This window comes from Osmia lignaria, chromosome 11, assembly GCF_051020975.1.
Source record: "Osmia lignaria lignaria isolate PbOS001 chromosome 11, iyOsmLign1, whole genome shotgun sequence".
NCBI lineage: Eukaryota > Metazoa > Arthropoda > Insecta > Hymenoptera > Megachilidae > Osmia > Osmia lignaria.
The window spans coordinates 3983340-4011057 of NC_135042.1; the positions used below are offsets into that span (position 1 = coordinate 3983340).

Sequence of the window (27718 nt, forward strand, 5' to 3'; positions counted from 1 at the left end):
ATGTAAGGAAGATAGAGATGTAAGAGATGCAGAGATTTAAGGGATATAGGGATGTAAAGTATGTAGGGATGGGAGGGAAGTAGGGATTTAAAGAAAGCAAGGATGTAAGGGATTACATTTTTTTTTTTTTTTTTTTTAACGTGGGGAAATCTTGCATAAGACCCCCCACCGTCCCCTGGGGGAGGGCGGCAGGGGAGTGTCAGATTCCTACTGACTAAAACCCCACGGCGACCTGTACTGGCGCTAAAGAAGGGCTCCACCACTTTATATGTGTTACTCCGGAGCCCTCCAGGCCTGGCACACTGATGCCCATCTCGAGGAAGGTCTAAACTTAGACTTCCCCCTAGTACCTACCCTGTGACCGACACCGAGGGGTCGCACTCGGTGTCGGCCTTTTATTGGGCCGCATGCAACGATGTCTGGAGCCCCCACTCCAAACACCCACGACCCTAACGGACCCGCCGAATTTGGGGGTGCACATGCTTTTGTTGCTGAGATAAGGCAGCGCTGAGCTCCAGACACTGACTGATCATGATTAATCAAAGTTTTCAAGCAATAAATGCAAGACCCCTTGAAAAGAAAGGCATGTTCACCCTTGTTGGAAATATAATCACTGGCTTACGATATTATTGGCTGGCTGTAACGTTCGTGCGACGAATCGATTTCTTGATTACGCGGTGCACCGTGTCTGATAGCGAGTCACTAGGCGGCCGTTCGGTGCAATAAATTAACAATAAATTAACAACGCTGGCGTTAGGCGAACTTACCTTTCCAACGGCAAGCTATGTAATACCCCCTATTGAGCATGCAGTCATATTTATGTTTATACAACGGCCGCATCGATACGCGTTATTGCTTCGCGTATTAGGGAATATTTATGGGGCGACCTAAAGTGGCGTTACCGTAGGGTGTACACCGTCTAATGGTTCCCAGGGAAAATAATAAACCGCGCCATCTTCCACGTCCTTAATTTACCCCTTTTGCGTCGCGATACTTTATAATCTATGTATCATAAGTGTTTCAATTAACTGTCAAATAAAAATAATACTTAATGGAATTTTCAACGACCTATGTTAAATTTTTGGTAACATAAAAATTTTTGTAATTCTCAAATCAATTTATTATACTATAAAAATTAGTGACCTTAGTAAATTTCGCGCAACAGTCTATAAAGCGATGAGAAAATTACCCCTCTGTTGTGGAACGTACGTTGATAATTAAAGTTTAAGGGAAGATGCGACGTCGTCGGTCTGGCTTTTCGCGACATTTAAAAAAAAGAAAGGAACAAAAAATATATAGCAAGCCTTTTAGAGGTGTGCTGCAGTTACGCGACCCCCGCCCTGTATTTATACCGCATTCACTCACCGTGCTGGCATTAAGATAATGGAAAAGTAATTATGGTACCGAGGGGTTAAAAATGGTTCACCGTTGCTCGTTGCATGTTTTCAGACCTTGGACTTTTCTCGTTCGTTACAATTCCTGTCCAAAAGCCAGCATCTCTATATGTTTTTTAATGATGGTTTTGGATTAATTTTGGACAGTGCAAATTATATTAATTATTTGTGATAGAGCAAGTCTTTTTTTAATAGAGAATCATCATCATTCAGATAAAATGATCTATTTTACAACTGTACGTTCGAAAAAAAAAAAAAAAAAACGGATAAATCCTCAAAGCTATCGGATACGCGAGATCCTTTTTTTCCATTTCGTTAAAAATAAACGTAAAGCAAAGCCAGATCCAGGCAAAAAATGGACATGCAATATCCTGCAAAAAGAAATACATTTTTGACGTGTTTGAACAGCGACGATAGAGCTGTGCCGGAAACGAAGAAAATATTAATTTTACCAGAAAATATAAAATCTTTGAAAGCAGACGTATAGAAATACAATTTCAACCTAAATTTACTTACGCAAAACGAGTGATGTTTTTTTAGTTCGGAACATTCTTTATTCAATCACAAAATGGGAATGGGATAAATTTTGAAAGAGTTAAACCTTACCTGAATATGCAAATTAAATAAAATTTGAATTTCCAAAAATAAATATTAATTAAAAATTTTCAAAGTTTGTAAGAGTTTCAAGATTTTCAATAGTTAGTAAAGTAATCTGAAACTAGAATATACTTAAATTACTTGAAAACTCGCGACAGCTCACCACTAATTACTGTGCCTATATTAAAAAGTAAGTTTCTAAATACATACAGATAAGAAGATTCCTTAAGCAATTAGAAATTAAAATACTGACGCTGAATTTAACTTCTTTCTTTACTTCCTTAGAGAACCTCTCAAAACTTTGCCCATAATTTCACTCGATTGAATTCTGTACAACCATTAACACGTTTTTACCACGAACAATACAATCTCCCAAGCGAAGCTGAAACAAACCTAATTACCAGTTTCTTCGCCACTCCAGGCATCCATCGAGTCTTTGAGCGGCGTGTTGCCATGATAAACGAGCTGGTTCATCCGATGGTCAAGGCAAACATTGGCCAGATTCCACGGATGCTCTGGTTACCCGCAAAATTTCGCGTTTCGATCGAAGCGCGAAGGAGAACACGTTAATCATCGGTATCCTTGTCTGAAGACGGCCGAGACGAGATTGAAACGATGAGGTGAAGTGAAATGGTGGAAAAAGTTTGCGGGAACAAAATGGGTAGACCCTGAAACGTCACACTACCGGTTAAATTCCAGAAGAGCGATCGGCTGTCACGATTACCGATCGTTCGGTGTTGCAGCTGAACGAGCAACTGAAGAAAAGAAAATAAGAGCATCGTCGGAAAGCGCAGTGAGGAATGGATCTGTCGTTTCGAGGCGAACTCGAGGCCCGTTCTTCGTGGTCCTTTGCTCTTCGTGTGCTTCGCATGAAAATGAAGCACTTCTCGATGCAAACCGGATTTTCGCTCTTTTCCATCGCAAAATCTCTTGACTTCCATTTTGATCGCTAGCAAGGAAACGCTTTAATTGGCGAACGAGGAATTTATTCAGATCGTTGAGCTTTTTTATTACACTTGGATTATTCAATTCACATATAAAGTGTTGTAGAATGTTGTTTCTCTTCAAAGGAAAATGGAAAGGATAAGGTTTATTTTAAAAACTTTCTTTAAATTTTCTAAGTATAGCTTACATTTTTTCTCTCGGCAACGGAATAATTATTGTATTACTTAAAATACTAACAATGGGATGAAATGGGACTTTTATGAAAGTTTGGACAGATAAGATAGATTCAGTGAACTCGAGTGAAAATTGTTTGCTTAAGCAGGAACGGTAATCCATTTTCATTAGCTGTCACGATTAAAGTAAATTTATGTGGCTGGTATTCGGTGTAGTGTGGAAAATGTTTGTGGTAAATATTGGAAAATTGATTGATAAGACTTCGATATCGTGTACAATTTTTGTGTACCGTGTAATTGATTCCTTAAACCTTTCCATTTACCAGATACATAAATAGAAATAGACATTATGGTATACTCTAGAATGAATTAATTTAATTCATCGTCTATTTGAAATTAATAATATAATTTTTACGGAAATATTAAAAATATTAATTAAAATTCAGTAAATACTTACTTACTTAATAATTTTTGAATTTCTTGACAGTAAAATTCAAGTAATTCTGTAAGAAAATAATTCCTTAATAGTAAGTTAATTGACAATTTAATAATTGTTTAATATTTCTTAAAAAACGGAGCAGAAAATTGAACGTCTATTGGTGTTTTCCGTGACAAAAGGGTTAATAATTTCGAGCATCACTCTTGTTTAGCAAAAACATAGGGGGTGAAGCATTGTGCAACGGAGCAGAGGGTGGTCGTTGCACGCTCGGGAGGACAATGAGCCGGTCGAGTGGCACGGTCCATTCATTTCGAGATCTTTATCGTCGCTAATCGGTCCCTTGATAGACGAGCCTCTCCCCTATCCTGACGGACTTCCGAGATGATGGATGTCCCAGCTTCGGAAACTCGTCAGAGGTCAGCGCACCGTCCGTAAGAGGACAACGAGCGCGTAACATGGAGTTATCGATTCGATGCAAGCACGTAAAGGAGGAGAACACGTCGTTTGAATGTTTCCTACACGTTCTCCTAGCTAGAATGTGCGAAACCAAGGACTGCTTTGATCTTTTAAGTGGCACACAGCACTAAAGTAACTTACCCCTTGACAATTTTCTTCGGTGACACGTTATAATGATGCCCTTCTTCTTGCACCTTCCATTTAGACCCCCCTGAATGCTTTAATTAGAATTATTATACGAGAATTTGAAACTAGGTTAATAAGTTGGATCAATATATTCATTATCATAAGAGACACTGATAATCATCAATAATAAATTTAATATACTATAATTGAATTATTAAGAAAAAAGAAGTCTAAAATACATATATAAACTCGATCGTTTTCGACGCATTGCACCTCTGAAACAGAGTTTGGGAATTACTTACCGGATCCAACTTCCCCGTCGATCTATCTCTATCTGAATTACCTTATTCCAATCATTAGTTCTCCTATAAAATCGCTTTCTATACAATAACCTATAAAAAGTTTTCCACTTCTATTTGGAAGATCAATTCACCGGTTCATTTGCATTATCCGTGCTATTTTCTGCACAATCCCCCGTGTAAGACCAGCAATTTCCGTTAATCTCTGTAACAACAGTGAATTATAATACATTGCACAAAGTCCCACGATGTGGTGCTGTGTCAAAGCAAGCTCTTACGGTAAAGCGCTAGCTAAAAGGGTTAAATATTTCATTTTGTTTAACGCATCATACCGCAGCACGTCGTTGGAACTTGTCAACCGGTACACAAAGCCTGGATACTTTTTTATTTTTCTTCTCCGGTTCTTCCTGCTTCTGCCCCCCTTTCTGTTCGTTTCCTATCCAATCGGGAGGACCGTTCGCTCGACGAGCTCATCAGCTAATGGAAATGCGATCGAACGATGAAAACGATATCAATCAAAATATTTATTCCTGGTAGGAAAGTTGAGGAACGGGTTTGGTGGCAAAACAAAAATCGAGGAAAACAGGAGTAAATTTGAGTGAGAGGAATAAGGAAACGAAGTAACGACACTTCGCCAGCGACGACAGGAAGAAAAGTTATTAGCTCCCTTTGTACCTATACACAATCACAATAGCGAATCATGATCCAAGTTTAAAAAATTTAAAGAAAAATTAGCTACTCAAATTTTATAATGAAAAATTTTCATATATTAGAAAAATAATAATTTAAAGTTTCAAAAATGGCCAACAAAATATTGAACAATCATTTGAGTCTGATTCCAGCAAGTATCCAAATACTTGTGGATGTTAACATAAGTTGGTCATGACTTTGCATAACGAAAAATAATAATTTAATCGTCGACAATGATCAAGCTATTGAAAGAACGGAAGATGAAACGTAGCTCGCAGGAAGAGGAACGCGAAATCACTAACAGAGTACTTGGGAAGCGAGTGAAGTTACACGAGCGTGGTGCGTTGAAAGGCAACGATGAAGAACCAGAAGCCGATAAATCAGCCGGTCTAGTCAGAATTAGTTACCGTTCCATTTTGCCACGACGTTAAGTAACTTCCCTTCCTTCCTCACTTTCCGTCGTCGACCCATCCCTTGCTCCCTCTCGATTTCCTCGGCCTCCTCGTTTCAGCCTTTATCTACCCTATTCGCGGCTCGTCTGCGAGCTCACTTCGTTTCCTCCCCCTTTTCTTCGCGGCATCCGGATCCGCGCGACTTCGCTTTCTGAGACAAAACCACCGCAACCATCACGGTTCGCCAGTTTTCCAGAATTCCAAGCCAGACACCAGCCTCGGTTTCCGGTGTGGCGTCACCCTCCCCCGTTTGTTCTATCGATCTCCCCCTCCTCTGGCCTCTTCGTGCCACGTTAGGGGTATCGTCTTACCCCCCGTCGACGATCGTCAACGACTGGAAATGCACGATTTCACCGACGTCGAGTTCTCTGACTGATAAAGGACCACCTGCGATTCGTTTCGACTGATACGGAGAACTATCCAACTACACTCACTTATTAATGAAACTTTGCCAGCTTGTAGAGCTCGTCGAGCTGAACACGCCTATTACAGCTGTGCTATAATCATTGCACTTATTAATAATTAATTACATACACTGCAATTTTTATAGAATTTAAGTTATTCAAAATAGAATACAGAATTTTAGTTTAGAATTATATAGAATTTTAGTTATTCAAAAAGAGACAAATTATCATTAAAAAAAAAAATAAATAAAATAAAAAAAATTAAAATGGGAACCAAGGATTTGAACCGAAGACCATTAGATTGCGAGTCATGTGTTTAACCACGGAGCGGATCCATGACTCGCAATCTGAAGGTCCTCGGTTCAAATCCTTGGTTCCCAAAATTTTTTTTTTTTTCTTATGATAATTTTTATGTAATAGTTATTCAAAAAGAGACAAATTATCATTAAAAAAAAAAAAAATGTTGGGAACCAAGGATTTGAACTGTGGATCTCTAGATTGCGAGTTGTATATGTGAGTTTGCCATCAGTTATTATCAATATTTGCAACGAATAACAATTCAAGTATTTTCAATTTTTTCAATCCCAGGATGGAAAAAAGTTACTTATAAGTTTAATAAAAAGTAACAAAACGAAGTTCCTCGAGCTTTATAGTGCACTTAAATACGTAATTTTATTTCGAAGATTATAAAACTTTGTCTGAAAGCTTATCTTGTATCTTCGTAGTTGAATATCATAAGATCGAAAGAGTGAAACTTTGAAGATAGTTTTATCTCCATCGATAAGGCGATACTTTCTTTTTCACCTTTATCTTCCTAAAAACTTTTACACAAGCGATAGTTCATTAAACTCAATTATAATCGTACGTACTGTTATAAGTTATGAGTTATCAATTTTAATTTAATTTTACCAAAATTATCATTAGTATCTACCATTACTTGAGAACTGTTGATGTAAAATAACAAGTTGAAAGCTTGGAATTTAATTGAAAGTTAAGCTTTCCATTTGCAATCTTTCATAAATAACAAATTTTACTGTTATATAAAAATGTTGCAGTTGCCAGTTGTCAAGAAAATTTAATGATGACAAAAATTAATTAGCTATTTTGCTTTGCTTTACTCTATTTGTAAAGAGAAAAAGAAACAGACTTCGTATAAAATTCTTTTAAAAGGGTATTCACTCGAGAAGCTCATAAATTCAGAATTTAATTGTACGAGAATCTTACTGACGCGTGCAGTACAGTGCGAAAGGAGAGTCGCTCTTGCTCGATGTTTAAAGCAGCATTTTAAAAAATAAATGCACATTGGCTCGTATTCAGAACGCGTTGTTAAGGATGTAAGTGTTCTTTTAACTCGAGCTTTTAATGCCACGATGTTCACAACGAGTAAGTTCTAGCATTCTGTTATTCGTGGTGTCGTTGGTAAGTCCTTTTGCTAACTAAGTAAGAAAAGAATATTATGCTTTAAAGAACCTTGATGATATAAAATTTTCCTCTTCCTTAGCACAATGTTAAAACAGTTCGCATTATGTATCAAAGAATATTTAAAAGAGTTAATACCATTAACGTTTATTTCTTTGATTTATTATATCGAGAAGTTCATTAAAAAATAAACGTAACAATTAAACATGTAAAAATATCAGTTGGTTATTGAATAAAAAATAATTAACAGAATTGCAGTTTACTCGTTTAAACGAAAGCAAATACGATTATAAAATGTCCATAAAATTAAGACAAATAAATGCAAACATTTATTAATTATTCTCGATTTAATTACTTCACTCGATATTTATTTAATTTATTATGCGTCTGTAATTGTTTGTTTTCTTCAGTTGCATTATTTTATTTGATATTCAATATAAAAATTGATCTCATTTTCATAACGATGGTTAACATTGTTTGCAATTTCTATAAAATGTATAGAGAAAAGAGGCATTAACATGATATTGTGAAGAGTTATATTAGAGAGTATGGCGTGGAAAATAATATTGGAAATCCATTTTGTACAATGTTTTTTCGCTTTATTTTAAATTACCCTCAAGTTATAGATTTTATATTGAAAATATATTGAATGCAAATATCAATTTTTAGTAAAGTATTAACATGAAAATTGAAAGAGATTTTCTTTCAAGATAAACGTATTATAAGCTACTTTAAGAATATACCGGACATGAGTTTACAAGTTCAAAGAAGAGACATGTTATTAAGAATACAATCGAAACATGTTTGTCCACAGCCAGTCCCATAACGAGGATCCAGATTTAAATTCAAAATGAAAATATACCATTAAACGTGCCATCAACCTCTACTTCTTCAAAGGTTGCCAGGTACATTTAAAAAGAAGGAAGCGAACACAAAAAGCATGTACCATACTACGATCTCCTAACGAGATTAAAACTAACTTTGAAAGGAGAACGCGTCATTAAACGTGCCATCAATTTACTCCCGCAATAAACTTGAAGTATATGTAGAGAAAGAAGAAAAAAGAATTGGAAAAGAAAAAAAGAAAATGGGACATTGCACTCTTGCAACGAGATTAAACTCTCGTTTCTTTCCTTTTTTAATTAGAGAGTGTAATAATGACACTCTTGTTTGTTAATAACACATAAAATTATGTAGAAATTTCTAAAACAAAATTGTAACCACCCTCCATGGTCTTTGCTTAAACAATTATCCTTCACCCGTCCATTTGTTGTTCCATATTTTCTCCTTTATACGATTATGCTTTTCATGGTGATACTGTTTGTTCACACGAGCAAAGGAGAAAGCGAGAGAGAGGGTTAGAGAACATTCTGAAGTGCACTTACCAACGTTTATGAAATGAGATACCATTACATGGAGAGTTCAGTGGTTAATCGGTTTAAGTCAAGAGACCGTAAAATGGGGATTCGTGAGGTACAATGAAACAAGCCTGGCACAAGCTTCATCACTGTGTTATATCGGAAATTGCGTAGTACCTTAAACTATGAGATAAAGCAGCGGACATATTGGACAAGGGTGAAATTGCTGAATCCCTTGTTGGATTTTCAGTAACTGACTGATCGGACCCTATTGTTAGAAATAAGGAAAATGGCCGGAATAAATTTAATCACTTTGTACAAATTAAAGTTAAAATCACAGCATATTTCACAAAATACTCCCTTATCGATTCAAGCAATCTTTTTTGAAACGTTACATTTGATACTGAAATGATTTGTAACTATGCAATGTTACACAATGCTGAAATAACATCTGTCAGGAAATGATCACTTGCTGCTAATTGGACAGTAAAAATTGCTGACGTTAAAAAAGTATGGAAATTGGATAAAGCAAAGAGGAAATGATGCGAAAAAGTTCAATTTAATTTTCTGTTACCGACAATGTACGCTTTGTAAGATAAAATAATTACATTTGCCACGTGTAAAAGCCCTCTGACCTTTCATGCATGAATCGCATATACAATACACTTAATTACCAAAAAGGGTTCCCTTTTTTCAACATCAATTAACGACTGAATGATAAAATTTTATTTGACTTTTCAACAGGACCAGGAAATCTATCACTGTGAATTTTCGGAAATTATTCTAGCTAACATTGTTGTTTAAAATAACATCCAAAATAACGCCCTAAATTAATCTCATCCCCTTTAATATCCCCCTGTACAATATTCTATTTTACAAGCACCGCAAACTTTCATTTATCGAATTCCCTGTGAAATAAAGAACATCGATAAAACCACGTTGATAAATATTCCTTGGGTGACAGAAACGAGCGTAGATTTCCTCGCTGAAAGCTCGCCGGCGAACGGTCGGAAAAAGCTCGTCCCCCGCCCTGTTACAGGACAGGACAGCGAAAATTTTCGGCTCGTATTTCTGTAGCTTTCACGGTTGACGAAAGAGCGGCGTTGGGTTGAAATGTTCCCGTGTGAATAATGCAGAAATCCGCAAGAAAATATGAAGGTACATTACAGGATAACGGAACAGGATATTCGGTCGGATATATCCAACCCGGTGGATTTTGCTGAGCGGTACGCCTGGACATCGAGACGATACGAGCTTCGACGACAGTTGCTGAAATCTATGGAGTTACCATAGGGAAGACTTACAGGCAAGACGGCGCGGCGTCCCAAATTAATTTTCCCAAAGTTACACCCCTGTCTGTCGGTTCCTCTACCACCCTTTCCAACGAATTATTAATACCGGTGGAACCGGCGCCTGCTGACTCTCGGTTTGTCCTCGGCTAAATGCGATGTTCAATTGGGAAATCCGCAATTGCGGTTTATGATACATTTTCACGTAACAGTAAATCATCACTTTTATTAACATAACAGGAAATTTAATGACTTTGATAATCGTTTCATGAATTTTATAAGTGGACTGACATTCCCCACTGAATTATTCTATAGAAAATATTCTATAGAAGAAAATTAAACAGTTGAAAATTATACATTTAACTTTAGGCTGATACCAGGTTTTGTAAATTTGGGTCGCAACTGACCCATGTTATTTCCGCTGTTCAACGGTTAAGCGAATTGTCCCTTTCTTACCCTACTTTGTGCGATAACCTCCGAACATGATGGCCAAACGAACAGATTGCCTGTATATCGGCTACTGCTAGTGAAACGAACGCAAAACTATTCCGACACCGATGACGCGTTTCATTCTGGTCGCGTGTTGCGTGGACGTGCAATTACCCGTTGAACAAGAGTTTTCGAAATTACACGACCGAGTCCACTTGACATAACGGAATTCAAACTTCCTTTTTAACGTGCCAAGTGAACGAACCGGTTTACGAACAGAAAACCCGAGGGTGTAGGAGGACGAAGAAGGGGAGGGTCGTGAGAGAACGATGTACACCAGTCCTCGGTTGTTGGAGAGTTTTGCAGCGGAACTGACTGTAAACTGACTTTCGCGATGGTGTTTAAATTAAAACGGGAACGAGAGGCGTGATTGAATTTCGGGAAACAAGGGACCTTGCGTGAACGGTCGTATGAAAATGTTTTGCCGGACCGAGATTCGATTACCGACACGGGGAAACGTGAAATTAATTTCGATCGGTGATCCCTTGCGTTTTAAGAACATCGGAGGGAACGGTGGTGGAACGTGGAAAGAAATGAATGGAGAGATTGAAAAAATAATGGACGTTTAAGTCTCAAAGGGTTGCATTCCATTTTTCACTTATAACTGAATTTTAATTATGAAATTAAAAATAGACTTTTCAATTCTGTAATTTATTTCTCTATTTTCGAAAATTTTTCCTTCTCGAAATTATTATAATTCGAATATCAATTGTTATTCCCTCACCTTGTGTATTACACTAACTCTCTAGTGATCCGGAAAGGATAGTTCCGAAAACAGAGAACTCGATTTTCATCTAAACGTCCAATAATCTATCCCCACACGATATTAAACGTCTCTTTGTCCTCAGCTGAAATTCCCTATCCTGATCGGCTAGCAGGGAATACGTTAGGCTAACCGGGCATACTGCTCGAAGTAGACGCATCGATCGTCATAAGTGAATTCGTCCGTCGGATATAACCAGAGAGACGTACTTGGAATACTTGGTGGCTCTAAGAATTTTGAGAGGACGTCTCATGAATGCAAATTAAAACGTTTACCCGTTCTCCCGTGGCACGGATCTTTCCTCCTTACCGTTACTTCATTCGTCTTATATACAGGGTGTTCTAACAACTTTCATTACCCAAATTATTTCCATTGTTTCCAGATGTAAATCATTAAGTATTGTATCTCATTATTTTCTAATATAATTTGACCTAACACAGAAATTAAAATGTTAGAATGATCAAAATGATTAGAACACCGTGTATATAAATAAGGTTAGGGTATTAATAAACACTTAAATAATGAATATGAGGTAAAAAGTCCCTTTGCTGAATATTCTTTTATCTTTGAATTTACTCGACCCGCATGTTTTCTCGTTTTGGACGAACGTCGAAAGGGAATGAAAAAATCACGGATCACACGATTACTCCACTGCCAAATGTACGATTATTTTAATTAGGAGCCACTCGTCGTTGCTCGACGGTTCCTTGCGTTCTTATTTTTTTTTCGCCTTGAAATATAAACCCGGCTCATTAATTTCCCTAGGCAGACTTGTATTGTACCGTTTTAACGAACTGCTCGACAGCAGGAAAGCTCGTGTTTGTTGACCACTGTGGTCGCATTGCCCGTTTTTCGCTTACATAATCCCCCATTTCCGTGGAAATTGGCCGCTAACGAAGCGAAACGGCACCGTAATCGCCAGCCAAGTCCGCCAGCGTACTAACCTAGTTATCGAAGAATTTACGAACCGAAGTAAAAATATCCCTGTTTATTTCCTAACTTGTTTTCCAAGAAAGAAAATGCTTGGCTCGAGACAAGGAACCAGAGTGACGTTGAATAAGGTCCATTTTAGGGACCATTTTTCAACCTTTGAAGCCCGGAGTTTGCTTTAAGAATTTTATACACTGGGAAATAATATTTAAAGGAGAGGTGTAAAATTTAAAAAAATAACATAAAGTAAAAGCAGAGGAGAAATGCTATTTTTATAAAACGCAAGTTTATGAAATTAAATTAAACTTCTGTCTCTTTCTATGGTCCGCCGTTCGAGGGTTAATTTAAAATATTTTTACAGTGAATATTGGTTTTAACAAGTTATCACTTGGAACGTGATAATTCTAACTTGTGAAGTGAACTAAAAATTTCTATTCACAGAATGATTGATTTATTCCAAGTGAAAAATTCTTAAAGCGTAACATTGTTATTCAAAGTGTCAGAAATGTAGGGTCTCTACAAAGGATAAAACATCAGTGGCAATCACTGTAAAGAGAAACAGACGCGAAATACGAGCGATATTTTCGATATGCTAATAATCTCGATACCTGGCTATGGTGATAGCACTGTGATCCAAAACACTCGTGCAACATTCATGAGAACCATCCTACGTATCACTTCACCTTTTCAGTTTTCCGTGTAGTAAATCCTTGTCATATCGTATCTCCCGGCTTTCAAGCATTAAAGAACCTACCTTGCGACCGTTTCTTTAAAAGTGTGATTTTTCTTGCGCTGATTTACGAACGCGTACCTTATGCCACGAGAAGGCATTAATACAGAACTCTAAAACAGATATATGGAGGGGACAAATTGAGAGGAGTAACGATATGAAGGATCGGATCTTATGGAAAAATATGTATCAGCATAATGTAGTGCGAATACATTAAATGCAAAAGAGGAACAGATGTGATGCTAATTACCTTAATGTTATCTTTTGAAAGGTTTCGATTGAAATGCAGATTTGCCAGTGGAAGATTGGAGATTTTGATAAATCCGGTAAATAGAATTATTCAAACGTGTAAAATTTCGGATACTAAGGTATATTTCTGCCCGTTACACACGTTTCAATTAAGAGAAAAGCTTTTATATGCTGCTTTGATTTTATAACATTGATTACCAGATAGGAGAATAAACAAAAAATTGCTGAAAGCTGCTTTTTTAATAAAAACTGTGAAGCTGAATCATATTGTTTAATATTCTATAAAGAAACATGAGAAAATTACCAAAATATTTGTTGGAATAATACAAATAGAATTTTTAGAAAAATATAATTTTTAAATAATACCTACAAATATGATTGAACAGCGGAGCCTGGGTCAATTGTGACCCAAACATAATTTAAACTGAAATGTAAAATTTAGAAAACGAAAATGATATAAAATACAGAATTAAATTAAAATTAGGGCTCTCTTCATGGTCTAAGGATTGATAATATGTGCAAAAAATTAATATATTAATTTTTCATAAAAATGAAATATGCATTCTAAAAACGTCGTGCAATATAATCTAACACAATTCCCCGTGAACTTCAACAGCTCATAAAATAGAGCCGCCTACAACGTCACAGTTCAGTCTCATTCTACGCAGGCTACATCCTGTATGTACTTATCCTCGTGTACATTCTTGTACGAACGTACATATGTACATACATATATGCGAATGTAGCTGAGAAAATATATTTTCACCATGACTCGTAAATTTCGTGCGGATAAACAGACGACTGTTTACAGGGTCGTGAGCTCGACAACGCGGTACAAATGTGAAATTCCTAGCTGCCTCGTTCCCGAATCATCTTCATCGCGAGTTTCAGCTTTCGAGCTAGTGTAAGCAAAAGAAAATTGTTTCACGTGAGAATCGACAACGAAACCGAAACAATCCCCCGCCTCCGCCCCTTTTCTGCAGTTATTTACCCGAGTGTGCTGACAGACGGATCGTTTCAACCCCGTCGAACGTTGCTTCTAATTAATTGATATGGCGTTAATTATCGGATACAAAGAGTATTAATTTATTGTTCGTCTGGTTCATTGGACTGTTTGCGTAATTAGTTGGCTGCCACGCGACGCGTGAAAGCCATGCTGCGAATAATCAAGCAGCAGAGTGCAAGTACGAGCTTGTTACCGACATGCTACGGAAAATTTTCACTCCGTATTTAACCCTTTCACTTGGAAAATCATTCAATCAATTTATGTATCATAATTACCTAATTTAATAAATGAACGTAACTCAAATATTAAATATTACAATTCTAAAGAATAACAATGATTCTATATTAATTAAGTTTAAGATTTAATGAAAATCGTTTAATTATGACATTATAGATATTAAGTGAATATTCATGAAATAATTACATAATGATACATTCGAGACCAAATCAGTCATTCTTAGAAAAAATAGTAATATGCTGTACTCACCCTCTTCACTCCCTCCCTTAAGCTTCCCGACCCCCTCTCCCCCCGTAGATCATGGTGTTTCCAAAATGCCGCGATTCTTCCCCTTCCCCCATAGACGGTCGCGCGGTGACTGACGCTGGAGGGGAGAAGGCCCCGTATACACCTAAGTCTGAGACCCCCCCACCACTTGCGCGAAAATGTCTGCGCGGGAGAATTTCAATTAGCCTTTACTTTGCTATTTGTACTTTTCAGTCATATACTAAATTTTATAATATTTAATAATTAAATATTATATTTTTTTCTTTTCTAAATTATTTTTAATATTAATATTGTAAAAATTAAGAGTTTAAAAATTCTGCTTCCCGTATATCGCTATTTTTCCGAAGGAACAATGATCACGCATGTACACGGTACCCATGCGAACACGAGAATCATAGGATGATGTCGGTACGCGAAAGATATTAGTGCTTAGATTATCACAGCACGTAAACACAACCGATAGGATTATGCCATTTTGAGATCGATACAGACATGTCAATTTCGGATTCATTTGAATTGGATTTACCTCCAGATTCATGGTCGGACAGTCAGTCATCGGCTGCATCTCCTGGTTACCGTAATTATCTCTGCTAGAATCTCAATCAGGGATTCTCTGAGGATTACAAATGCGATGCACTTGTGACATATCTAATCGCTTGAAATATACATATACATGTATGTGTGTAGAAAATTGAAACATAACGTTTTCGATATAGAAAATGTATGAAATACATCAAATGCACTTGCATGTATATTATAAAATTTAATAATAAAAATTTCTTATTTAATTGTACGTATAATTTATTATTCCTAATTCAAAATGCAAAATTGTGACCTGATTCAAAGAAATGTATGAATGATGTGCATTTTAACAATACGTGAGGCCAAAGCATACGTACCTCTTAAACGTCAAATAAATTTCTCTTAAACATTATCTTCCGCTACATTAATAATTTATAAAACACCTTAAGCTACGGTGTTAGGTGCGTCATGCATGATTCATCCACGAGGAAAGCTTCTTCGCGAGGTTCCCTCTACAAAGGGTGCTTCGTCTAGGGTGAGATTAAAACGCGGCCAGGCTAATGATCCAAGAAAGCGAGAATTAAAATGAGAACCGAGAGAAAGGAAAATTAAAAGAGAAAAAAAAGAGCGCAATGATATTCTACGATTGTCTTCATCCGTTTTACTTCGAATAGCTGTCTCCCAAGTATCATGAGATTTTTTTATTAACCCTGCTATTCATATTCCGCGAAAAAGAGAAGACTCTTTTATTCATAATAAAAAGAAGAATAACCTTTTGTAGCAAAGAATAGTATAAACAAAAGAAAATTGAAATAGAAAAATAGTTTTGGGTTTAGAAAATGAAAATAAAAATATTTAAAATTAAATAATTATGTTTGAACAACCTACTGATTGAATGTTTAAAGAATTATTTGAAAGGATGATCAAGTGAAAAATGAGGAATCTGAACAATTCATCTCTGTCTCAATAAACGTTAACTTTCTAATGGAAACGAGCTTCACCGTAGTTCAATTAACCACTTTTCTCGCCGTCCTTTAATTAATTATCCTTGTTAATTTCCTATTTTTCTATTTCTTTCTTTACTATCAGTCACTCGTGTTTATTGTTCGCTTTCAATTTTATTATCTCTTTTCTTGCAGCGTCACTATGCGACATGGTCTTCAACAGTGACTCGACGAAAACGGGAGTAGTCACGTCGCCAGGATATCCGAATCCTTATCCACCGAGGACACACTGTACATACGATTTCCAAGGACGAGGCAAAGAACGGGTCCAAGTGGTGTTTCAGGATTTGAACTTGTACCATTCCCCAGACGGGACGAACGAGTAAGTTTCAGAAGATTTATCAAATATTTTCATAAGAGAAATTAATAAAAATATCGCTATACATTTTATACTAATTTTTTGAAAATTAAAACAAAAATTTAACGCATCGTTAAATAAATAGGATGCATGGATTATACATAGTGAAATCTCTCCAAAAAAAAAGTCTCTCTAAAATCTCTTTTCCAACTTCAACACACTGTTCACCCTTAAGAGGACTCACCCCGTTGTGCAAACACTCATAACCACCACTTGCCTCTACCGACGTTCGTATTTCTAAAATCTTCACCTTTCAAACATCGTACGTTTCACTTCCATGCTGTCTCCGGAGAGAAATCATTTCTCCTGCTTATAATGTAAAAGGACACGGTAAAACCAACGAAACGAAATGAAAATTGATTGTAGAGAATAGAGCAAAGTGCGCTTCTGTGAGAAAAATGGCGATATAGAGGAAGTAGAAATTCTCAAAATCTTATTTTCACGATATTAATATTAAAAATGATTTAGAAAAAGATAATATATAATTAAAAAATATGAAAGCCTACTATGCTCGATACTGTACCTATCTAAAAAAAACTATAGTAATATTAAAATTTCTGTAAAATAAAAAATTATTTAGAATTTGAAAATAATTTTACATCTTCTTCTCATTTTCACAGTCACTAAATAATTTAATTCAATCATTGCCTCATTGATACCGGCTGATTAAAAGAATCCTGACAACGATTGATTAATTAGAAGATATGAAGGGCGACGAACGCCTCAATGCTCGATAAAGTAGCTCAATTCACTTTTAATGGTACATTCTTCAATCACCAGTGGCAAATTTTAATTGATTGAATGAATGGAAAAGAGATTGAGAGTATAAAACACACGAACTTTTAAAGCTGAAAAGAAATATTCATCGATGCACATTGTATCGTCAAAGTTCGATATCTTATTGAAAACAATATTAGAGTATTAAATAGAATAAATAAAAGACTTATTAAATATGAAGTTTATTCCTGAAACTGCAATCTTGTAGCTAACAGCAAATATTTCGTTCTATCAATAAATATTTCACATTCTTTAATGAAATGAATCGATGAAGTACATCATTAAAAGCGTTAAATGATAAAAAAGAAACTGGGGATTTATGTGATATAAAGTTCCTTGGGAACTGAAAAAGTTGCTTGCAATTGTTACACGAGTTCTATTCTGAAACTCAATAATTTTCATCGAACGAAGCCTCAAAAAGAAGCTTCAATAAAGCGATGGAAACAAAGCTGGGTCGAGTAACGATACCCGGAAAGTTAATGAAACTCTACCTTAAAATAAAATGTACAGAATTAATGAAATGAACACTCGTTTCGCATTGCTTGGAGCGAGTTAAACTGAAATAAAGTTGCGAAGTTCAATCAATAAAAACAACGTAAGCTTCTGTTTACTTTCTCAACAAATAGTTTTCCAATATTCTCTGTGTAGGTTTAGTTCGAAAAAAAAAAGGAAATATTGCAGCAATCTTTGCTTTTGGGCCAGTTTTCATCCTTTTCAAAATTAAGCACCGTTCAAATATAAACCGTGAATGAACGTGTAAAAAATTTGCTCTTTATTGAATCTTTTTGTCGTAAAGTTGACAAATTCATTTTGTAATAATATCATGGTTCATTTTCAAGCGGAGTGGTCGGGTCACAGAGGAAAAGTACAATTCATTTTGTCGCATATAATGTATGTAATACAATCTCTTTCGTGGCTCTCATTAGTAGTACGTGCTTACATTAAATGAATGAAAACGTTTCAGCAGTGTAAAAAACTGTTTAAAGTGTGGGAAAAGGGAAAAAAGTTCAACTGGTTATTCTAGAGATAATAACTCGTTTTCGTGATAATTCTGCTCTGTTATTAACTGTTTTAACGATAAAAAAATTAATTTTATTTCTGATTTATTGTACTTGGATATTATTTAACTTTCACCAATGTGGAACATTATTCATAATAAATTAAAGTACTACATATTCATCATTACCTTTGTTTTTAAAGGAGGCTTCAGTTTATTCAAAAAAGATATAGAAATATTTATTGAAATATTATACTATTAATATTTGCCATTGTGTTTTAAGCAAATACAAATTTCTTCATAATAAAAATAGTATAATTAGCAGAATAAATTGCAATAAAAGATAAGTATATTATGAAAGAAAAATACAGGAAGATGTAATCACAGTAGCATCTGTTCAACCCTTATCTCCAATCTTTTTCTTTTTACTATTACACCTATACAAAGTCTCATGCATTCAAATTGCCTTTCTATGTACCCCTTCCTATTTATGATATCCTAGAATTCACCATTTTTTCCACATTTACAGTGCACACGATATTCGAGCACACAAGCTGATCAAAGTAGATGTAATTTATGCAATTCAAAGGGAGATGATTCTACATCTAAAAAGCAAATTATGGAATATTGTAGAATAATTTTGTTTGCAAAGGAAATTTAATTTCTGGGAAAAGAAGTAGGTAAGACTGATATTTTCAGATGCTAATCCAAAATGTGGTCTACAAAAATTCAAAAGAATTACGAACAATCACCATCGATGTTGTTGAAAGTTAGTTTATGGAGATAATAGGAAAGAGATCCTTGGGCGATCTGTGCGTGAACTATTCTTGAATGTGCAATCAAAAGACAGTGTAGAATTTGGCAACCACGATCCTGAGAGTTCTACTTCGCGTGCTTTCGAATACAATTTGCACGGAGTGCATCGAGTGGTGTACCCGAATTCCGCTATTAGTCTGCCGATTGATCGACCGGTTCGTTGCCGTTGTCCGACGACGAGAATCGGACGTTTCCGATCGGAATGCTGCTTGTCCTTGTGAAAAGCACGGGAACGGACAGTTGTGATCAATTTCACGTGTTCACGTGTGCACTGTCTCTGAACCGATTATTTGTATAGGGTGCACAAGGATTTTGTCGCGACATCCCCATTGGTGTAACTAGAATTTTTTTCGGAATGGATCAGGTCCTATGCTTTTACTAAAAGTGTCTACTTCCTAATCGCAATATTCTGGATTTTAAAATCATAATAAATGATTTAAAAATTAATGAATACATTCTATGTATGCAGAATTGGAATGCTGGTTGTTTAATGTTTAATCCTGTTCACAACGAGGATGGGTAACGAGAAATAATCGTGAAATAATGAAATTGTGGAAAAATTGAGCGGTCGAATGTATTTTCGCGATTTTAGAGGGATGCAAATCGCACATGGGAATATCTCTGTTCGTTCGTTTTCGTTCACCGGTATACATAGTTTGACGCAGGTTTTAATCGCACGGAAATTTCAGCGGAACGTAATTAAAGAATGTAAATAGACAGTGCACACCGATTCGATGTTGATACGGTTGTTTTAACGATAAATCTCGGCTTTCCATTACACATTTCATTTAATGTTGCCGGGCGATGAAAAGATACGGATTCATTATTTCGTTTCTGTGGATTTTGAAATCAAGATCCGATTTCTGGATTAAAATGGTAATGCGAGATATAAAGCTACTTTTTACTTTTCAACGAAAATTAATTTTTCATTGGAAAATTGATTATCATTAAATTTTGGAACCCGAATTCTAACACTTTGATGGCCACGCATTTTTATATTTCTTCAAGACGTATTACTTTAAAATTTTTCTAAGGGCCTTGTCAAATGTTCAAGGTTTTCAAAGGGTAGCATAAATCAAGATACTCGGTCTAACCACGGTATTTGGAGAATCTCTCTATAATGCAACGCTTTCCTGACAACATAGCAATTGCGATTGGTCATCTCCTCGTTCATTTTCCACGTGCCTGGCCTTAAACGCTGTTTAATTGCCGCTGGCACGTTTCATCGTGCGGTTGCTCGAGTAATGTTTCTCTGGACACGTAATTGTTCCTGCTACGTTTCCGCAAAATCGAGATAATCATGCGTAACAACATCGTCCCCGTGAAACTAGTACTGTTTGATAAATAACAAAAATGAACCCATGGTTCATAACATCGAAATTTAGAAGTTTTAATGAAATTTAGTTAATGCCTATTTTATTTATTTAGGGTTTTGAAATAGATTTATTCCAAAAATGTCAAACTCATTGAAAATCTTGTATTAAATTGAATCATTCGAACTGGATGCAGAAAATCAGCAAGAACTGCACGCGATCAATTGAATTTGACTTGGAATAGGAAATGCAATTCTTTAGGATTTGGGAAATGGTAGCGCGGATAAAATGGGGCAGAGTTGAAGAAACTTTGATCGAGAATGCAAAAGTCAGGATGATTTTGATACAGGATTCGTGGAATAAAAATGAACGATACACTATCTCCTAGCAAGACAATTTTGCAGAAAAGAAGAATTTCACTGAATCTAAATAAGACGAATACTAATGTCAGCAGACGAATTGTTCGAGGAAGTAGAGTAGAATGAAATAGAAGATTCATACGTGATGATTCCTCATTTACACGATGAATTTATGGAGCTAAATCTCTCCCTCTAAAAGCTTTCCATTCAATAGTAACTTCCTCAAAAGTCACGTGCAACGTCAAGTCAGTTCAAAATTTGAACTATCTCCTTAAAGGTGACAGTTAACGAAGTCTAGCTGGATCTACGACAATAGTTAGTTAAGTCGAGGATATTAGATTAAATCTGGGTTCATATACAGTAAGGAGAAGAAAATTAGATAATTCATTTCATACTAACGTATGGAAGTTTCCATTTCTATCTCCTAGGAAATCTGTTGAAGTAAATTTTCCTTGATTCAAAATTATCTGGTACTCGCCCACCCTTAATTAGCTCCATCAATTTTAATAAATCACTTTTAAATTTTCAATTAATTTTTTTTCTAGAAAACCACCCCGTGACTAATTATATCATTATCCCAATTTCACTCTCTGTAACACTCATTTATTACCTGTGAATTTGAGATACACTAGAAAAATTTTGATTTAAAGAAAATAACTAAAAAAGCTACTTCAAGTGCTGTGTTGCTTTACACGGTTGCTCTATACTCTATGCACACAGCACGCGTAGCGAAAACGCATTCAAATGCAGCAGGAGATTTCAGTGAATAGTTACGTGGGGAGGCCGCGACCGACATCTGATTTTCCTGGCCAGTTTCCTTCCAATCACCCGAGTGGATTGGTCGAAATTTTCCTCGAGCGTCACACACGTAACATCCGTGCACTCAACCGGTATTCATTCCAGGCACATAGACACGGTTATTCGCGAACATAACGTTACACGAGCGAACAGGCAATAATATTCTTTATGTCGATTCGTTCGTGCGATTGGTTGCTCGAAAATTGTACGTTCGTTCGTTAACGGGTGACCGCAAAGTGTCAGATTATGGGAACGAATAACCCAGAAAATAATTCGACACCGACGTGAAAATATATATTTAACGAAAATTGTCTAGAAAATATTTTGTTTTCAAGCAACATAGAGAATCATTTATTGATAGAATTTGAATGTTTTAAACGAAGGCTGACCGTAATGCACGTCTTAAGAAGTTTATATTACAAAAAGTATAAGCATTTCCATTCGCTAATGCACAGTGCAGGAAGTTCATCTCGAAAATCAAATAACCCCATCGTCCCAGTTTCAACCTTTCCGAAAGTTTCCAAACTTCTACCCGGTCGCTTCTCTCTGCAATTTTTAACGGGGCCTGAAAAAAAGTCTCCATTAATTTTAAAACAAAGTTCCTAGCCTGGGCCCTCTGAGCGGAACATCCAGCATCAAGAGCGCAATATTTCTGGCGTCGAAAAAACCGACGACCGGAGAGATGCTGGGAAAACGAGATACAAGAAGAGAGAAGATAATGAGGGAAAGAAATGAAGAACAATGAGAAGTATAAAACGGTCAGGAATTTTTAACACTTTGATGTCGTGTACTTGTTAATGCATCGACTTTTACATTATTTGCATTTATTATATCTGGACGAATTATATTTGGAAAAGTGGTGATTTCGTAATGGGACATGTTCAAGATTTAATTATTAATGATACGATAATATGATAGAAATGTAAAATGATAAAGGTAGTAAATTCTGTAAAATGTGCAGCCATCGAAGTGTTAAAAAATGCAAATCAAAGGCAACTGAAGAATGTCAGAAGTGCCTTCCTGTTATCGCCGGAAGTTAGCATCGCGGATGGGTGTTGAATATAAAATTGAAGAAGGCCAGCGTGTCGAATGGAAAATGCATCTTGATTTCTGTGTTTCTAACGGGAAGTGAAATCAGCAGCGAATGGAAATAGACGATGGTCCCTTAGGTGTGCCACCTTTTGTCGACGAGATGAAAAGTTTTCCCATTGAATATGTTACACGCCATGCGAGAAACGATTCGACTAGACGGAAAGAAACAGACGTGTCGAGGGTCGAACCTTCGCAAGAGACCAGTAACTTTTTTTACTTTTCTTTTTTATGCGACGTGGTTCCCTGGTCCAAGACTTTTGCATAAGAATGCACTGATGAAAGCCTTTATCGAAAAAAATAAAATATTCCTATTTTTTAAAATAGCACTAAGAATATTTAAACAATTCATACACTTTTCTCTCCAATCGATACAACCCCTTAAGAACTTTTTTAGTTTTCAATCGACAGGAAGAAATAAATAAAAAAAGAGAAAAGGCGCGATCATCTGTGGAATTATTTGAATTTAACGTCGTTAATTAATGCACCCCTGATGCTCATTACGCGCATACAAATCGCGTCGTTGAGAAGGGTAGAAAGCTGTGAATAATTTCTACTACGCGATATATATCTTTGAATGCACTCGTTCTAACGACATGATAAATTCCCCGTCCCTAAAGGAACTTATACATCTTTTGTATCGTCGTTTTTGCCCGGGAACCCGGCATTGCGCAACATTCGTACTTATTATAGTCGGTTCAACGATCCCGGTGGCGAGAGAAAATATTAGTGGTTCCTCGGGATACGACTGAAACATTTCTGCCTTCCTGTTTCGTTGCGATCACTAGACCGTTTTACTTTAACGAACTCATCGTTCGGTGAGTTAACATTAATATTGACCCCCCTCCTTTGTTAGCAGAATTCTCATCTCGATCGATAAACCAATTGCTGATTATGCACCAATTTGTATTATTATCTATTCACGTCGGAATCGGAGAAAATTTGAAATTGGTTCAAAGAAATATTAAAAATTGAAATATATACTCGAAAGCATTATGTATTTAATAATTATTTCGTTCAATGTCTATATTATAGGATAATTTAATTATTAAATTAGGTTTGGCTTCTTCATTCTCAAATTGAAACTAAATAACAAATGAATCATTGACAGGTTTGATATATACCAGTGTTAAAGGTTAAAAAAGATTGAAGTACACTTCAAAGAGTTTGCAAAGCAAGGCGACAACGTGTCAAGAGTGTCAAATGTTCTACGTTAAAAGACATCTAACTAGAAAAGCTTGTGAACACTTTGACGATCACACGTTTCATAGACTTTACAACTCTTTTATTTTCACGACCCTTCTCCCATTTAAACGATACTACTGATAGGAATAATGGGAAAACTAATAAAGTATATAATTGAGAATATGAATAATAAATAGATATCAATTCAAATTTTTCGACCAACACTCGATCTTTTAAAGCGACCTCCGTGTTCTGCTCGTCTATTTTCGCGAATGTATACGGCTGGCACAGAACCGAACTCGGCATTGCGAATGCATATGAAAAAGATCGATCGAACAACGCGAACGTTCTGTTTCGGCAACGTATCGAAAAGCAATTTGTATCCAGACCTCTGTTGGAGTACTTTAAAATATTGCTGCTGTTTACACTTGTTCTGACGCGATGGCGAGGGTATTTCTCGTGGAAATCAGGAGTTCACGACACGCACGAAACGCGAAAAAGATCGAACTTTATCAATTAAAGCTGCCACGCTCGTTTCTATCTGGAACTTCGTGCAATAGGTCGAGTTTTATACGATACGAGGAAAGTACCAAACAAAATTAAAGAAAACTTTTATTTCTAATGGAAAATAACTGTTTAATGTTTCTCTTGTATTACTGATTAATGTTCATTAAATGGAATTTAAAATAAAAACTTTTAGTATAAAGTATTTTCTAAGGGAATGGTGAGGGTTCAGAAACATGGATGTGGAAAATCGTGTTCTGGAAAATCGCTAGAAATAAAAGGATATAAAACAGACACCTTTTCCTAGATCACTATTGTAACTTGCAGACGTGCAATTCAGGTTAGTTGCACATGTTCCTAATTTTAGGAAAGCGGTACCCAGAAGTGCTAAAACCCATTACCGATCCGATATACTCGAATCCTGTGTATCAAAGCCACGACTTTGTACCTCTGCTAGAACCTAATTAAAATTTGGAATTCTATTAATTGATGCTAATGAAAGTAAAGTCAATCAATCCGTGTAATTAGAAGCTTCAGAAATACACACGTGAATAATAAATGCATTGACAATAATTAGGAATTTTAATTTTAATTCGGGTAGTATGTAAAAAATTTTGTTATTAAAATACCCAATAGAAATACCAAATTCCCACAGTTATATTTTTCAATTAACCCAGCCAGAAAGTGAAACGTTTCGCTTATGGAACGAACGCGAGTTACTTTGCGTTTAAAAGAATTTTTCTCCTGTGCGACCCTCGAGTTCAGCGAAGCGAAATGCGACAAGAACATCGTTGACACTTCTGAAACATATATTTTTTTTTTTTTTAATATAATTTCAGGTGCGAAGGCGTGGATTCGTTAGTGGCGTACGTGCACATAGATAGGAAAAAAGAGAAAATAGATGCTTTCTGCGGCGAGAAACCGTCACGGCCTATCATGAGTAACGGACCACGGCTTTCCTTGGAATTTCACGGCAGCACGTCGTCCCGCCACTCCAGAGGTTTCAAGGCGGTGTACTCTTTCACAGAAAGTGAGTAGAACGATCTTCTTTCTCTTAAATTCAACGTCTTTTTTGTTAAATGTTACGAAACATGTAACCTCAATTATATTTACTACGACAGCTGTTTCGTGTCCGAAACTTCATGCTCTTATGTAGCGAAGTGGTTCATGTAGAGAATCGAAGTATTTTTTAAGAATACTCTTTACTAATGATAAAATGCTAGTCAGTAAATCAGAAGAAATGATTTTGATAAAGAATTAACAATTCGTTTAATCGCAAGAATTGCTTCGTATTGCGGTACCTCTGTCTGTCAGAAATTTTAATTGAGTCGTGTAATTACGTTTTACATCCAGCTAGAAAATCGTAGAATTTAATGTTTGCATTTTGTGCAACAGATTTCGTTCAATAATGAGTTTCTGGGTAAATATATACATATAATTTGATGTAATTATACAAGTCATAATGGTTGTATAAAGTAATGAAAAATATTTTAATGATCGTTGGATAATTAACACAGGAATCCAATTCAGAAACTCATATAAATTTCTATCTACATTCCTATCTTCATCAGATAAACTGATGAATATTTTTTCTATTTATTCTAATAATTTCTAATGGGAGGTTCAGGTCCATTTAGACCTGCAGCCAGTTGCTCTAATGCTCTGCACGTTCTTTCAACTCTCATCTCTTCTCGTTCGCTATCTTTCGTCTAGTAAATTTTGCTATTGTCAGTAGCATAAATCGGTTCGATGGTGGCCCGGGTAAAGATACACGATACGCATCATTGGGAATAAGTTATTGGCATAGGACGTGTTCGAGACGTAACATCGGAACATGACGTACGATCTTCTATACGCGTTCTACGACTGCCTCGTACAGAGTCCGGCCCTTTCTACGGTGCGCCTATGTCCCGTCAAAATTTCAATTTCCGTTGAGCATTCTATCGTGATAGCAATGTGTCTCTCTTCGTGCGGCCGTTTATCATCCGCAGCCGAGCTTCAGATTGCACGGTACACGCCGGAATGCCCAGGCTGCAGAACAAATGGATCGCGAAGTGTGTTTGTCTTTCGCCCGGTGAAAGATTCACCATCCTCCGCGTTCCACCGAACTTGAAATTCGTTCTTTCCAACAACGCAGCTTTCATCCACGTATTTGAATATACGACCAAATGATCGAAGAAACTATTAACTTGTCCCATAAATAACACAGATACTTCAGGCTCTCAATCAAATATTTTCTAATTTAAATTTGGTCACTTCATAAATTGCCATCGAAAATAGTAACACTACCACCGTGTAAAAATGGCACAGGGAGAAAGAGAGATAGGCTAGAAAGTGGATGCTATTTTGATATTCAAAGTTTCCACAGATAACATTCATAATATAAGGAAAGAAGGGGAGCTCGACAAATCTCCAGTGTTAATTCTTTGAGAAATGTCGTCATGTTCCAGATAAGAAATTCGAAATAAAAGTTTCATTGCTTGTTAAGAAGATAAAATCTTTCTCTTCCTGTCCAGAGGGAAGTTTGACTTAAATTAAGAGTAAGTGAGCTCACTAAAATTCTTGTTGCAAAAAGTATACTACCTGTCTAAAAGTGTACTCTAATTTTCTTGAATAAAACACCACATAAATTTCTGCATCGTTATACGTTTCATTTCAACTGTTTTAACAAATGGAATTTATTCCTAATTTTATCAAATTTAGTTTCGATAGAATAGGCAAAATTTATCTAAAGTGTACCTACAGTGAAGCGCAGTATTATTATATATAATTCCCATCGAAATCGAAGCCTCTACCCCAATCAATGCTGGTAATATTTCATTTGCTCATCCGCAAAACCTCAAATAGGTCATTGCATCGAATAATTACGATCGTTTAATTGTACGGATTCCAGCAATATTCGACGTTCTTTTCAGCTATCAAAGGAAGATCGAAAGTTAGCCCTTCGATCGGGACCTAATCAAAAAGGCAGACCGATTCTGTGTTAATTTTATAACAGATAAGTTTGCCACGTTAGCTCTAACGCGAGCTCTGTCTGTCGCTTGTGTAAGTGGTGTATTGTTCGTGCAAGTTCCGTGAAGTAGACGCGAGGCTGCTATTATCGCGTAATTGAAACGCGAACAAACGGATTTCTAGCCATTCAGAAGGACAGAAAGAGAATCTCGCGGTGCCGAAGTTCTTCGTTCGAACAGAGTCAACCAGACTCCTAGGAAGCTAGGAGAAACGAAGCACGGCTAACGATAAAAAGTTTCGCTTTAATTGCTATGGTAGGATATCCTCTCCAG

At 36.2% G+C, this 27718-nt stretch overlaps 1 protein-coding gene and 1 long non-coding RNA gene across 4 annotated transcripts in view; one reads left to right on the forward strand and one right to left on the reverse strand.

Annotated features, from left to right (window-relative positions):
* Positions 1-27718, forward strand: part of Sol1 — a 362434-nt gene that overhangs the window by 307285 nt on the left and 27431 nt on the right. For both annotated transcript variants that reach the window (XM_076691075.1, XM_076691076.1), the window contains 2 exons: positions 16374-16560; positions 25274-25464. In XM_076691075.1, the coding sequence (XP_076547190.1) occupies positions 16374-16560; positions 25274-25464 (378 nt within the window). The remainder of the gene's footprint in view (positions 1-16373; positions 16561-25273; positions 25465-27718) is intronic.
* Positions 3291-5122, reverse strand: LOC117604166 (uncharacterized). 2 transcript variants are annotated; one of them, XR_004581397.2, is made up of 3 exons: positions 4762-5122; positions 4146-4634; positions 3291-4079 (listed from the first exon to the last, which is right to left on the reverse strand). It is a non-coding gene; the product is annotated as an uncharacterized LOC117604166 (long non-coding RNA). The 2 variants fall into 2 exon arrangements; XR_013063040.1 differs by having other exon boundaries at positions 4708-5122.